Raw genomic sequence first — 14,679 nt, 5'->3', positions numbered from 1 at the left:
TTGTGCCTGTCCCCAAGTTAAAGGTGCAGGATAGTTTGCCTGATGCCCTAATGGCAGCCTGTGAGTGGCTCTATAACAACCTTACCCATGAGATTTATACCTCTCCAAAACCAAATCTCTTTAGAACCTTCCATAAATATGGCCACTCCATGCTATCAAAAGCTTTCAAAGCGTCTATTGATAACAAAGCTCTGTGACCCACATTGTCTGCCTTAGACTGCATGTTTAGGAACAACCTCCTCAAATTTACTGCAGTGGATTTATTCGGCATAAAGCCAGCTTGATCGGCATGGATAATAGAAGTGATTACCCCATTCAGTCTGAGTGCCAATATCTTAGCTAGTAGTTTGATATCGCTCAGTAGCAATGATATAGGCCTATAGGATCCTGGGTCCACTGGATCCTTACCAGGTTTCAAGAGTGGAATGATATTGGCGTTAGACATAGAAGGGGGCAAGAGTTCCTGTTCCCTTGCAGCATTAAAGACCTTCAGAAATTTTGGTAGTAGTACTTCTGCATACTGTTTGTATATTTCCATTGGAAGACTATCCTCCCCTGGTGCTTTATAATTAGTAGTTGTGGCAACCGCTGCTTGCAATTTCTTTATGGTAAGTGGGGAGTCCAGTTCCCCTCTTGCTTTCGAGGTAAGTGTAGGAAAGGATATCCCATTTAAATATCCCTTCAGTTCAGAGGGAGAGTACCTAGAGGTAGGTAAGTATAAATGCTCATAAATTGATGCCAACTCCTGTAACACTACGTACGGGAACTGCACTAAGCAGCCAAATTGGGATTTAATTACTCCTAGAGCGGGCGAACAGTTATGTGAATTAGCAATTTTGGCCAACAGACACCCGTGCTCTCCCCTTCCTCAAACGCTTGTCTTAAAAATATTTTTTTCTCCCCTGAGGAGGACAGTAAGTGCTCATTTGCTGATTGAACAGACATCTAACTCTCCTGTGTGGAGTCTGCGGGATCCTGTATATATTACTGTTCCAAAGTCTGCACTTGGGATTCAAACTCCCCCGTCCATTTGGGCGAGGCGCACCTAAATTGGGTTATTTGTGATATAAGGATACCTTTCAGAAATGCCTCAAATATGTCCCGTTGGATGAGAGGGGAGTCAGTAGGGTCCTGCCATTCAAAAAACTCAAGTATTCTCCGGTTCGTCTCTGTGTGGGATGGAAATAATTTCAACCAAAAGGCATTGAATTTCCAGGGTGCCTTAGATAGTGTGGTGGATGGAGAGGTTATAAGCCGTATCACCATATGAGAGTGGTCTGGTAAAATAAAGGGAATGGTCTTCCACGGTCCCATGTATATACCTCTATCCCGAATCCATTTGCAAAGAAAAAAGGGTGCCCTTGGGGTGGGACTTTATATGAGGCATGTACACTCAGTGACCATAGTATTGAAATGGTAAAAGATAACAAATTTTATTGATGCAATCATATATACATGGTAACAGCAATGATAAAACAGCGCAATGGGCATATAGCATGTAAACAATGCAAATAAATAACAAATAGATATCATGGGTTGCACTCATATATTGTAATAACTCGACTCGTTTCGTGAGTCTTGAATATGCTCACTCATCAGGAGTATATATGAGATAAAATGTATCTATAAATAAACAATAAACAACATGTTAGTAGGTATAATTGATGAGTGTGATGTTACAACATCCGTATGTAAACAATGATGGAAAAATCGCACTCACATATAACCCAAAGACATATGATGGATACGTGCTCCCACCCGACGGGGGCTGCCATAGTCTAACCCGGAAGCTGACAGGACTTGAACCGATGGCGAACACGGTGGGGAGGCAGGTGAGGAAACAGGGTTGAGAAAAAGTGAGGCTTCTGCTTGATGGTGAAGCATGAGCTGGAAATGAATAAATAAGCATCTCAATGGAGTAAAAAACTAAATTGTCAGTATCACATATTGATATCCAAAAAAGTCAAAATGAGTATAAATGTATAGAAGTATGCGAAATAAATCAATCCAAGCAAATGATGTATAAGACAGGGGCAAGTTGCATCTGAAAATATAGGCTGTAATATATATAGCTAGAAGGTTGAGCAATTGGAGTACTGTGTCATATTGAAGTGATAAACAATAAATGAATGTATAAAGATATAAGAAGAAGTGTGTGGGATGTAACGAAAAGAGGGAGCAAAAGTAGAGGGAGTATACATAGGGGGCAATGTGGAGCCCAAAAGATTGCATCAATAAAATTTGTTATCTTTTACCATTTCAATACTATGGTCACTGAGTGTACATGCCTCATATAAAGTCCCACCCCAAGGGCACCCTTTTTTCTTTGCAGAGTGGTCTGAAACACATTTCAGCCTATATAGGACCACAGAAACAGATGGAAGCACACCCGAATTACCAATGGCTTGGTCAATTCTGGATAGGGAACTATGAGTTTTGGAAACGCAGGAGAACTGTTTATGTAAGGGGTTCCTAATCCTCCATACGTCTATCCACCCTACCTCTTGTAACAGCCTCATCAGGGGAGTGCCCCTTAAGGAGGCAGAGGCCTGCGGGATCAGATGTTTTGTCCAAGAATTAAAGTCCCCGACAATTAGGAGTGGTAGCTCCGGCTTCCCTGCCAAAAATCACAGTAAAGTCTGTAGCACGGCCGCCATGAACCGTGGGGAAATGTACACGCTTGCTTATATAGACACTAGGGATCCAATGCGGCAGTGTAAGGAAACAAATCGACCATCAGGGTCTATTTTAACATAATATTCCTGATAATCCAAAGACCCAAATACCAGAATACTCACATCCTAAGAGAACGAGGTGTGAGTAGAGTGGTATGCCCACCCCACCCAGGAATATTTCAGGCAACTTTGTGTACCTATAGAGAGATGCGTTTCTTGAAAACACACTATGGCTGGATAGAATTTTTTATGGCAGTTATAGATCATTGTGAGGCATATGCATACTCCTGACATTCCAGGAAATCACGGGAGTACCAGACATGATAGAAAATCTGTAGGCAACACAAGCATATGTCTCAGTGTATAACTGGGCTTTTGGCAAATGATCAAGCATGTAAGGTGCCCAAACGGGCAATAGATTGCCCTGGTATTCTGGCAGATTCTGTTTTCCATTCGTGCTGTATTAGTAATAGGACTGCTGACTGTGACCACGAATATTCAGTCCCAGCGGGGCCACCTATTGTCCTTCGACAGAAGTGTAGATGCTGGTTCTTCAAAGAATTGTCCTGTGCAAACAGTAGAAAAAAGAAAAAAAGAAAAAGACACCTGACCTGCCAACAGGACAGACCTCACCATCATGAGAGGTTAATCTCCAAACCAAGAAGACAAACTGCAAACTTGTATAAGTGTAAAAGCTCAGTTGTTTCCCTTCGTAGCTCTCAACCTGGTTGGCAATATCATGTCCCCCAGCTGAACAAATTTTTGACTATGTAAAGAAGTAGGGGAGCCAAAAAGAGAATGTGGCAGCTTCTTATCTCGTTCACTGTATCCTGAGTATTAAGACTAGGCTCAATCTCCTTCCTCATCTTCCCCTCGACATCGCAAGGCCTGTTCGTTACTGTCCAGCCAGACTGCTGATTCACTTGCAGATTCAAAGAAGTGCGCCTGGCCGCTAGCCATGACACACAGCTTTGCAGGATACAACATCGCATAGGGTAGCTTTATATTCCGTAGGTATCTCTTCACCTCCGAGAATTTGGCTTGACTTTTCTGTAGCTCCGCCTAGAAATCAGTGTAGAATGATACCCGGATCCTATTATATAGTACATTGGCTCGCTCACGGGCCTGACGCAGCACTGCCTCTCTGTCTCTATAGTGCAGGAGTCAGGCTAGTATCGGTCTGGGTGGATTTCCAGAAGAGAGTGGGCGGCCTGGGGTGTTATGAGCCCTTTCTTCTGTAAAAAAGGCCTCTTTGCCAAATAAGTAAATGTAAAGTTTTCCACAAAAGCTGCGACATCTCTGCCCTCTGTCTTTTGGAGTAGGCCCACAATGCAAATATTGTTGTGGCGTAGGCGATTTTCTATGTCCTCTGCCTGATTGTTAGTCTCCTTCGCCATCTGGTATGAAGTGCGAGCTTCACGGGCCAGAGAGAGGATCTTGTCCTCAATATCGCTCACCCTACTCTCCACAGCAGTTGTTCTCTCACTGATCTTTTGTATGTCTTGACGCATCAGTGAGACCTCTTCCCGCAATCCCCCAAATTGATCCTTCAGGTTCAATTATCATTATCTACCTGAGCAAGGCTGCTTGGTCTGTCTTCCTCCTGCTGTCCCAGCTCACTCTGCCCAGCATAACTGGATGTCCCTACTCCCTCCTCCTGCTCTGCATCCAGTGCCCCTGATAGCTTTTGGGAATAATAAAGCATATCCCGCAGAGGGGGGTCCTTACCCTGTTGTTTTAGAGGCCTCCCCGCTTTGCTGCCTCCTTCCTTCAGCTTTTCAGGAGATCGTGGTGTGCGCTTGACCATCCAAGGCCACTGCTCCCTCAATCCCTTTTATCGTCATCCCTCTTGTTCAGAGGGCCGATTGATGTTCCCAGGAGATGCACCGGAGCCTGAGCCAGCTGTACACCCCGGTAAGGTGGCGGTATTTCAGCTAGGGGAGAACACGTCCTCTCACATGCCGCCTGTGTTCACGACCCCCCCCACGAACTGGATATTTATGGTAAATCTGCTTTCTACATTTCATGCAAGAAGCACACAGTGTGGTTAAAATTTAACATTCAATAAATATTTTTTCCAATTGTGCATTTTCAGTCTGCTGTAACTGTAAACCTATATTAGTTACAAGGTTCCCATAATTATGTATTCACTTTTGTTTATGCTAACACAATTTTACTGAGCTCTGTATTCAAATACCACAATGAGGCCTCTTGCACGCTACTGTCTAAAATTCCAGGGTTTTTAAGCATACAGGCATTTCTTTTTTCTTTACTGATTTAAATGCAGCCCTTTGTTTTCAAAGTGCCTGTACACATAGACGTAAAAAGATGTCCTGCGTAAAGATGACAAAAAAAAAAACAGGAATCTAAACTGTCAGAATGTTAATTTGAAGAGGTTAAAAATTCCATTCTGAGAGCTAGAATTTATTTTACTTAATACACATAAATAATTGCAAAAAAATTTGGCCAGGAATGTTCAAACATCTGTACCGTATGCAAGTACCTGCAGAGCAGAATCATGGGAATAGCAATTATACGCATATCCTTTTACCTATAAATCATCCTTGAGCTGGTGGATCTGTAATTCTAAAGCTAAAAACTGTAAAAACGGATATGGTATTGGTGTTTTGCATGTAACTAACTCACTTTTAAAATTATTTTAGCAGGTGTGCTTTTGTTTTTCAGAGAATGACATTGTGGTACAAGATGGTACATTTACATGGTCTGCAACAGATGAGCCATGCCTTAGAAAGTAAGATTGTAATACAGTTTGCATTGCAAATGAAAGAACTATACAATGTAGAGTTTTGCAGTGATATTTGGTGTAAAAAAAAACACAGATTATACTTGACCTGTAATTAGCCTCCTGCATTATGGAGAGCTGTGATTAAATAGTGAAGTATTAGTAATTCACAGATGAGGTCCTACCTTTTCTTTTACTTCCAATAATTTAAAAGTGAGCAGAATGTATGCTGACGACAAAGAGAAAATAATTTTTTTTTTTAATGTTTATTTTTTTAGTACAAAACAACATATTTACCAGGACTCGAGCATTTCCTTTTGCCTCTGTGAACAAATGGTTACTATTGTTAGCACCACTGAGATTGTTATGGTTTTTCTCAACTCTTGCCACTGTCACTTTTGCTGGAAAGCTTGATCTGTGTGTATTTAGGGAAAAATCCAAATAAACATATGGAGAAAACAGCAGAATGTGCTGCATTTGCAACAGTGGGCAGTAACACACAAACTCCTAGGTTACAGGAGCCAGGAAGAATTAGTTGCTGGGGGGAATCTAAGACATATAAGAAATGAAGTGCTGACACAGCTCACTAGGTCCCACCTTTTACTAAAATATCACTTGTGTAGACTGATCTAAATATTCATAATAATATTATCAAATGTATTACCTGCATAGAGTTACCAGAGCACAATATTGTTCACAATTGTGGTCCTTCAAAAATCGGTGTTCCCTTTCTTCATATAAAAATCATAATGCAATATTTTATTCTGTTTCAGCATTAATTTATCTGTTCAGAAAGGTTCATTGGTTGCTATTGTTGGTCAGGTTGGCTGTGGAAAGACTTCACTTCTCTCTGCATTACTTGGTGAAATGGAGAAAGTGGATGGTACCATTGCCCTAAAGGTATGTATAAACCTGGCTGTTCTAATTTCAGATTTCATTAAAATATAATGAAACCAGAATATTAGGATTGGTGTGAAGTAGAGCTGCATGATTATTCGTTAAAAAAATTGCGATCTCGATTCAACCCCCCTCACGATTTTAATCCAGCATTTCCACGATTCATGTTAACAAAAACACAAAAGAGAGCTCAAAGCCACCCTAGTGTAACTCAGCTTTAATATGGTAAAGTTAAAAACACTACAATAGTCAAACATTGTTTGCAGATAGATACAGCATTAGGATTCAACTCAGGGGAGGACTGGCAGCCTTGGGCCTGGGGGGCAAGTCCAGTCAAGTGGCCCTTTGAACCACCGAGCTCACCATCTATGCCCACCTGGTTTATAATTGATGTTATAAAGCAAGACAAATATGATACAATGTGGTAACATAATTTAATGTTAATAGCAACAAAGGAGGTTTAACAAAAATAATGCATCAATGCAGCCTCACCAGTGCCCATCAGTCCAGCCTCATCAGTGCCCATTAATGCAGCCTCACCAGTGCCCATCAGTCCAGCCTCATCAGTGCCCATTAATGCAGCCTCACCAGTGCCCATCAGTCCAGCCTCATCAGTGCCCATTAATGCAGCCTCACCAGTGCCCATCAGTCCAGCCTCATCAGTGCCCATTAATGCAGCCTCACCTGTGCCCATCAAGGCATCCTGATCATTGCCCATCAATGCAACCTGACCAGTGCCCATCAATGCAGCCTGATCAGTGCCCATCAATTCAGCCTCACCAGTGCCCATCAATGCAACCTCACCAGTGTCCATCAATGCAGCCTCTCCAGTGCCCATAAATGCAGCCTCACCAGTGCAGCCTTATCAGTTCCCATCAATGCAGCCTGATCAGTGCCCATCAATGCAGCCTCACCAGTGCCCATCAATGCAACCTGATCAGTGTCCATCAGCTCAGCCTCATCAGTGAAAGAAGATTATTGGTGAACCCAACAAAAACTGCGCAAAATGAATGTGATGTATAAATAAATAAACACTACTCATATCCATAAATGTGTTTAGGGTGAAATTGCTTCCACTCTGCGAGCTGTAAAATCAACGTGAATAACGTGACAAATGAAAAAGTGAAAAAATGTGGCGCTCAACAGTTTGATAAAACACAAAATAAATTATTCTAATGTGAAAACATTCGTGCAAAAAAACAGTCTCTAGTGTCCAAAAAAAAAAAATGGGTAAAGCAAACAGCCAATGATGGAAACACAGACTTGATAGGAGTGAATCTCAAAAAAGCCTCCACCTCCACACGATCACCCAGTGAAATGTATAGGTACCGCTTACCAGAACCACTGGACCCCTTAGTTATAGGGGGTCAAACATGCTTATTGATCCACATCAGATCTGACCTTGCACATCCCCCTCTCACACAGGTGACAGTGTGTAGCCAAATCGATGGAGTATTAAAGAACCGAGTCATAGATGGAGAGAAATGACAAACAGGCTCTCATGGTGCAGTATTACTCATCAAAGGATCATTTATTGATATGAAATGCACTTACTACAATCCGAACAATGAAAAGCCTTAAGATCAGTTTCAGTTTGCTGGGGATAGGAGACGCCGCTCGACGCCTGCGTTCCTTAGACCCGGAAGTTTACGGTCTCACGTTCCCAATCTAAGGGTCTAAGGAACGCAGGCGTGGAGCGGCGTCTCCTATCTCGCCTGTGTGAGAGGGGGATGTGCAAGGTCGGATCTGATGTGGATCAATAAGCATGTTTGACCACCTATAACTAAGGAGTCCAGTGGTTCTGGTAAGCGGTACCTATACATTTCACTGGGTGATCGTGTGGAGGTGGAGGCTTTTTTGAGATTCACTCCTATCAAGTCTGTGTTTCCATTATTGGCTGTTTGCTTAACCCTTTTTTTTTTTGGACACTAGAGACTGTTTTTTTGCACGAATGTTTGCACATTGGAATAATTTATTTTGTGTTTTATCAAGCTGTTGAGCGCCACATTTTTTCACTTTTTCAGCCTCATCAGTGTCCACCAGTGCAGCCTCATCAGTGTCCACCAGTGCAGCCTCATCAGTTTCCATCAATGCAGCCTCATCAGTCCCCATCAACGCAGCACCACCAGTGTCCATCAGTGCAACCTCATCAATGCAGCCTGATCATTGCCCATCAATGCAGCCTCACCAGTGCATTCAAGCTCAGCCTCATCAGTGCAGCTTGATCAGTGCCACCTATCAGTGTCCATCAGTGCCACCTACTAGTGCTGCATATCAATCCAGCTTACTCATTGCTCCTGATCAGTGCTTACCATTGCCGCCAGATTCTCTGCCCTGCTGACCCCGTCCTATGTCCCATTGACCCCCATCCTCTGCCCTCATGTCCCAGGGTCTGATAAGGAAGCCGCAGCCATTCATTGTGAACAGTATACTGTGGCTGGGGTGGTATACATTTAGATGGGGGGTGCCGATTTAAATCTTGCCTAGGGTAGCACAAAAATAAAATACACCACTGGACACTGATGCATAGTGACTAGTGGCAGTCATTAACCCCTTTGTGCTGCATTAGTTGTACCAGTGTCAGTGTTTATTAACCATTTCATGCTGCACAATACAGGGGTTAATTAACACTGACACTTGTGCCACTGTCACTAATGCAGCACAAAGGGGTTAATTAACTGCCACTGCTCACTAATGCATCAATGGCAGTACATTAACCCCCTCCATGCTGCATTTTACAAACAGCATTGTAAATTAACCCCTCCCCTCAATGAGTTAAACACTTCAGCCAGTTCACACAAGGTGTATTATCAGCCTCTGAAACTCACTTGCACAAGGCTTCACTATCCTCGTGAGTATAGGGAGAGAACCTGAGGGAGAGGCAGGGATAGCAGTGCAATGGGGTGGAGAGATGTGAGGCTGCAGCTGTGCCATGAGGGGATCTAGGCTGCAGAGGGATTGCTGCTATGCTGAGAGAGGACCACGTGGACTTCAGATACTAGGGCAGGCTTGAGAGGGAAGACCTGAAATGTGGTGCGATCTCTCACCTTGCCTTTTAGGAATGGAATGTTGACCTAAGGTCATCTACATAGCTTCCTCGCAGTTCTCAGCAGAAGCACTCTCCTCCGTCCTTTCTTCCCGCCTCCTGGCCTCTTGATGATATCAAACTCTGCCGGGACTAGAAAGCATCTGTCGGGTGGAGATCACTCCGCCTGACAGGGAAGTGACTGGACTCACCAGTCAAAAAGGCCACTCGCTCCGCACCGATTCCACCCTGCAGACAGGCATGACACCCGTCGGCCGCCGCTACATAGTATTATAGTATACTTGCAGAGCTGCAGCAGAGCAGTGAAGCTCCGACCGCAAGTATAACACAATGTAGCGGCGGCCGGCGGGTGTCCTGCCTGTCTGCAGGGGTGGAAGCGGTGCGGAGCGAGTGGCCTTTTTAGGAAGCATCAGAGCGGCCTGGAGGGCAATTGCCTCCTTGCCTCCCGGCCCAGTCCGCCCCTGATTCAACTGTGGCTGCACTCCTAAAACCACCTCAAGATCCCGACAGTGGGGAGGGAGCTGTGGACATTCAACGTAGCTGCTCGGATCCTGGAAGCTTTCCACCTACACGCACGATCCTAATGCTTTCCCCTCCTGGACACACAAACCCACACGAGCAGGATACAGGGGGAAGAGAGTGTGGACGTCACACAGGGGTCATGACAACGCGTTGCGGTGGAGTGGCCTCCTTCCTCAGGTCACTGCTCCACTCCTCCGAAACGCATTTGTATCCTGCTTGTGTGGGTTCATGTGTCCTCGAGCACAGCGCTGGCATGACCAGGTGCATGCACATTAGGATCTGCACGTTGAACGTGGTGGTGGATAGCCTCAGATGTGCTGCCAGGGTACGGGCAGCTAGGTTGAACCTCTGCAGCTCCCCCTTTCCCTGTGGGGCTCTTGAGGTGGTTTTAGGAGTGTGGTCACAGTGGAATCCTTATGCTTATCTTCAAACAATGTGGGTTTGACCATTGTAGTGTTTTTAACTTTACCATATTAAAGCCAAGTTACACTGGGACAGCTCTGCACTCTCTTCTTTTGTGTTTTTGTCTAGATGTGTTTCTTCAACCCAGAGGATCCATAGAGAGCAGCAGCACCCTTTGACTTGTCAAAATATCACCAATAGCTAGCTGGAGGGCTGTACTACACTGTTGATCAGTGAGCCTGCTAGTTTTTTCTTTTGCGTGTATTTTTTGCCACGATTCATGTAACCGGTGCATAGCTGTGCTCTGCTCAGAGCTGTCAAAAAAAAAAAAGCAGCTGCCAAAGTTTATCACAACATTGCTCAGTACTTAGATAAAAAGAAACATTTTGGTTTTTTTAGATCCAAGAGATGAACTTAGGCTCCAAATGAGCACATTTTAACCACTTTACCAGTTCAGCTCTGGAAGTTTTTACCTCCTAATGACCAGGCCATTTTTTGCAATACGGCACTGTGTTGCTTTAACTCACAATTGCGGGGTCATGCAATGCTGTACCCAAAAAAATGTATGTCTTTTTTTTCCCACAAATAGAGCTTTCCTTTGGTGGTATTTGTTCACCTCTGCTTTTTTTATTTTTTGCGCTATAAACAAAAAAAATTTACCATAATTTTGAAAAAAAAAAAACAATCTTTTTTACTTTCTGCTAAAAAAAAACCACACCATATACAAAAAAAAATCATCAATTTAGGCCAATATGTATTCTGCTACAATATTTTTGGTAAAAAAATCCTAATAGGTGTATATTGGTTGGTTTGCGCAAAAGTTATAGCATCTACAAACTATGGGATACATTTATGGACTTTTTAATTTTTTTAATTGTTTTTACTAGGAATGGCAGCGATCAGCGATTTTTAGCGGGACTGCAACATTGCGGCGTACAAATCTGACACGGAAGTGACACACTTTTTAGGGACCAGTGACACCAATACAGTGATCAGTGCTAAAACAATGCACTGTCACTGTATAAATTACACTGGCAGGGAAGGGTTTAAGTGTGCTCCTAGGGAGTGCTTTCTAACTGTGGGGGAAGTGGATGCACTAGAGGAAAAGAGAGAGCTGTGTTTCAGCTTAGTTGAAACACAAGATCATTCTTTTCCTCCCAGACAGAACAGTGGTCTGCCTTGTCTATATTGGCTCCCGCTGTGCCGCTCCAGCGGCGCGTGCGTGCCCTCGACATATCATGCACAAAATCACGTGCATGTGTTTTGCCTCAGTATATATGTGGTGGGTGGTCTGAAACTGGTTAAAGACCAGGCCTTTTTCTGACACGTGTTGCTTACAAGTTAAAATCAGTATTTTTTTGCTAGAAAATTACTTAGGACCCCCAAACAATTATATATATATATATATATATATATATATATATATATATATGTGTGTGTGCGCATATATATATATATATATATATATATATTTTTTTTTTTTTTAGCCCCTAGAGAATAAATAGTCGTTGCAATATTTTATGTCACACTCTATTTGCGCAGCAATTCTTTCAAAAGCAATTTTTTGGGGAAAAAATACACTTCAGTGAATTAAAAAAAAAACTAAACCGTAAAGTTAGCCCAATTTTTTTGTGTAATGTGAAAGATGATGTTACGCCAAGAATTGTGCAAGAACTGTGATCTTTATTCTAAGCAAAAAAATTATGATTCTCATTTCATCCAGAATCGTTCAGCTCTAGTGTCCAAGAATGAAGATAATACATTTATTTTATGGTCATCTTTATTGATTGATTCAAGGCGCACATGAAGGGAAAGATTAGTTAAACACAATTTAAATCATGAGGTTGGAGAAGTTAGAGATATTTAAGGGGACTGACGGCACAGGTGTGGCCAGTTCAAAAAAGATGTTATGGCGGGATGAAAATGTTGCAGCAAGTCACCGCCTGGTCATACAGATAAATATACATCTGGAGCAAGGGATGATAGGTTATTTTGGATCGAGGTAAGCAGACAGAAGATGGTGTTCAATGTTTAACTTATAATACATGACAAACGATTGCCAATTTACCATGTTTTAGCTTAAGGGACCATACAGCAGATTCTACTTGCCTGGGCACTCAATTTGTCTAACGGGATGAGTCACTAAGTATATCTGCAAATAGAGCATTCTAATGTGCAAACCAGCTAACTTCTATGGTTGCTGGTGCTGGCCTGTCACCGCCTATGTCTCATTGCTGCTTAGGTGAGGCTCCCATCACAGTGAAGGACTGACTAGTAGCAAAGCATAGATAGGGTAAGCCAGTGACCATGAAAGTAGTATGCCGTTTGCAAGCTTTGACTCTACTCAGGAGTTTCCAGCACCTGGTAAATGAGAGGCATACCTTTTAGTTGATTTTTTTAAAAATGTATATTTCATATGTTTTATTCTGCATAGTGTTCGTACTGATGTTTATTTTCCTGCATTTTCTGGTCTTGTTTATAGGGCTCTATTGCATATATACCTCAACAGACTTGGATTCCAAATGCAACCTTTAAAGAAAATGTCCTCTTTGGAAGGCAATTTGACAAAGACTGGTATGATAGTGTCATTCAGGGTTGTGCATTGCTGCCTGATCTACAAATTCTTTCAGGTGGTGAGAACACTGAAATAGGGGAAAAAGTAAGTACTGCTGTAAATGTTGTAATTTTGTAATTTTTGGCATACATTCTTTATAATTTGTTATTTATTTTCCATCTCGATTCTGACTACTGCATCAATACAGAGAAAGAATGTAACAGCAAATAAAAGTCATTTTTTTTTTTTTTTTTAGGGTATAAACTTGTCAGGTGGACAGAAGCAGCGAATAAGCATCGCTCGGGCTGTGTACAGGAACTGTGATGTTTACCTATTAGACGATCCTCTTTCTGCAGTGGACGCACATGTTGGGCAGCATTTGTTTGAACAGGTCATTGGACCCAATGGCTTACTCAAAGGAAAGGTGAGTTAGTCGATAAGCACTATGTACATTTCTTTAACACTGATAATATAACAAACGTTAAAAATGTTAAATTCCTAACAGCCAGAATACCAATACACTGCTATGAAACAGAAACAAACATAAAGTATGGAATGTATTACACAACTGTATAACTCACATTTATCAAACTTAGGTTTTTTGTTTTTGTAAAGTTTCGCACAGACAAATGGCTTTAGATGAGGTTCTTATAAGCTCAGTTTAGTTATAAAGATCATCGATCTCTAAGAACATATTTTCTGTTTTATATGTATAGAAACAAGCAAAAATAGAGTTGAATATAACTAAAACAACCAATGCACTGTTAAGGTAATCTTACATTTCTACCTGACCTCAGAGAGTGTGACAATTTTATTTTTGAAAATTTTTTTATTCAGTTTAGAAGATTAGAATATAAAATGGAGCCTATTGGGCATTCCAAGGCTCGGTACTCTACATAGGTAAGGCACAACCAAAACCTGACAAATTGTATTACTAAAACTTCTAACTAAACAAAAGTTCACTCATTTACCAAATAAGCACACTTACAATATGCTAGGGCACAAAGACACCCAGGGCAAACTGACAAAAGATCGCATAGGAGAGGCATTCTCCGTGATTTAACCCATTTAAGATTGTAAGGTAATATCGGTAAAGACACAAGGTTCACCATAAATCCTGATGTAAGTCAAAGCAAATCTATTAGGAGATTTGGGGTCTGCATTAGTGGAAGGAGTGTCTACCCAAATATTTCACACTTTATTATATTTTTTTAGACAACCCCTTGATAAGTACGTGACCGTATATAATGGTAGTCGAATTTACTAGCTTTCTCCATAAGTCAAGGGTAGGGATTGCCAGGGATTTCCATTTTAGCACAATTGCTTTCTTGGCATAAAACAATCGTAGCCCCAAGAAAGTTTTACAGGCTGTATGATACGCCAGAGGGACCACCAGCCCCAGCAAACACACATCCACTGTCAGTGGTACCTTAATAGTAGTTACTGATGGAATGAAGGAGGCTATAGCTGTCCAGAAAGTTTGGGCATGGGGACACTGCAAAAAAAATGTTGAGGTTTAACTAAAGTGTCATCTCTGAGTAGAGTCTCGAGGGCTGAGGCAAAGAATAGAGCACTCTAAAGAATAGAGTGACATTTAAAGCCAAACTGTGGCCACATATTTTAAAATTAGGATAAAGTGCAAATAAAGTTAATTTTCTGTCAGCTTGTTTTAATTTCTGTCTGTAAACCCATTAGAGAATGTTTCTCTTTCTTCTTGTCCCTGTGAAGCGTATACAAGCGATGGAAGATAGGAAGGCACAGCGAAAATACATGCATTGTTGGACGTTGTAATCCTTCCTCACTGAACTTAACACGTGCTTTAGTTATTGTCTGTGTCCCC

At 42.0% G+C, this 14,679-nt stretch overlaps 1 protein-coding gene across 1 annotated transcript in view; it reads left to right on the top strand.

The window, feature by feature from the left end:
• Positions 1-14,679, top strand: part of LOC309557354 (multidrug resistance-associated protein 1-like) — a 330,716-nt gene that overhangs the window by 213,510 nt on the left and 102,527 nt on the right. Inside the window, exons 16-19 of the mRNA XM_082260034.1 lie at positions 5,361-5,427; positions 6,192-6,318; positions 12,768-12,944; positions 13,096-13,263. Coding sequence (XP_082116160.1) covers positions 5,361-5,427; positions 6,192-6,318; positions 12,768-12,944; positions 13,096-13,263 — 539 coding nt within the window. The remainder of the gene's footprint in view (positions 1-5,360; positions 5,428-6,191; positions 6,319-12,767; positions 12,945-13,095; positions 13,264-14,679) is intronic.

This window comes from Pelophylax lessonae, assembly GCF_965119305.1.
Source record: "Pelophylax lessonae genome assembly, chromosome: 6".
NCBI lineage: Eukaryota > Metazoa > Chordata > Amphibia > Anura > Ranidae > Pelophylax > Pelophylax lessonae.
The sequence above is the reverse complement of the archived record's forward strand: the minus strand, read 5'-3'. Positions and strand labels throughout refer to the sequence as shown.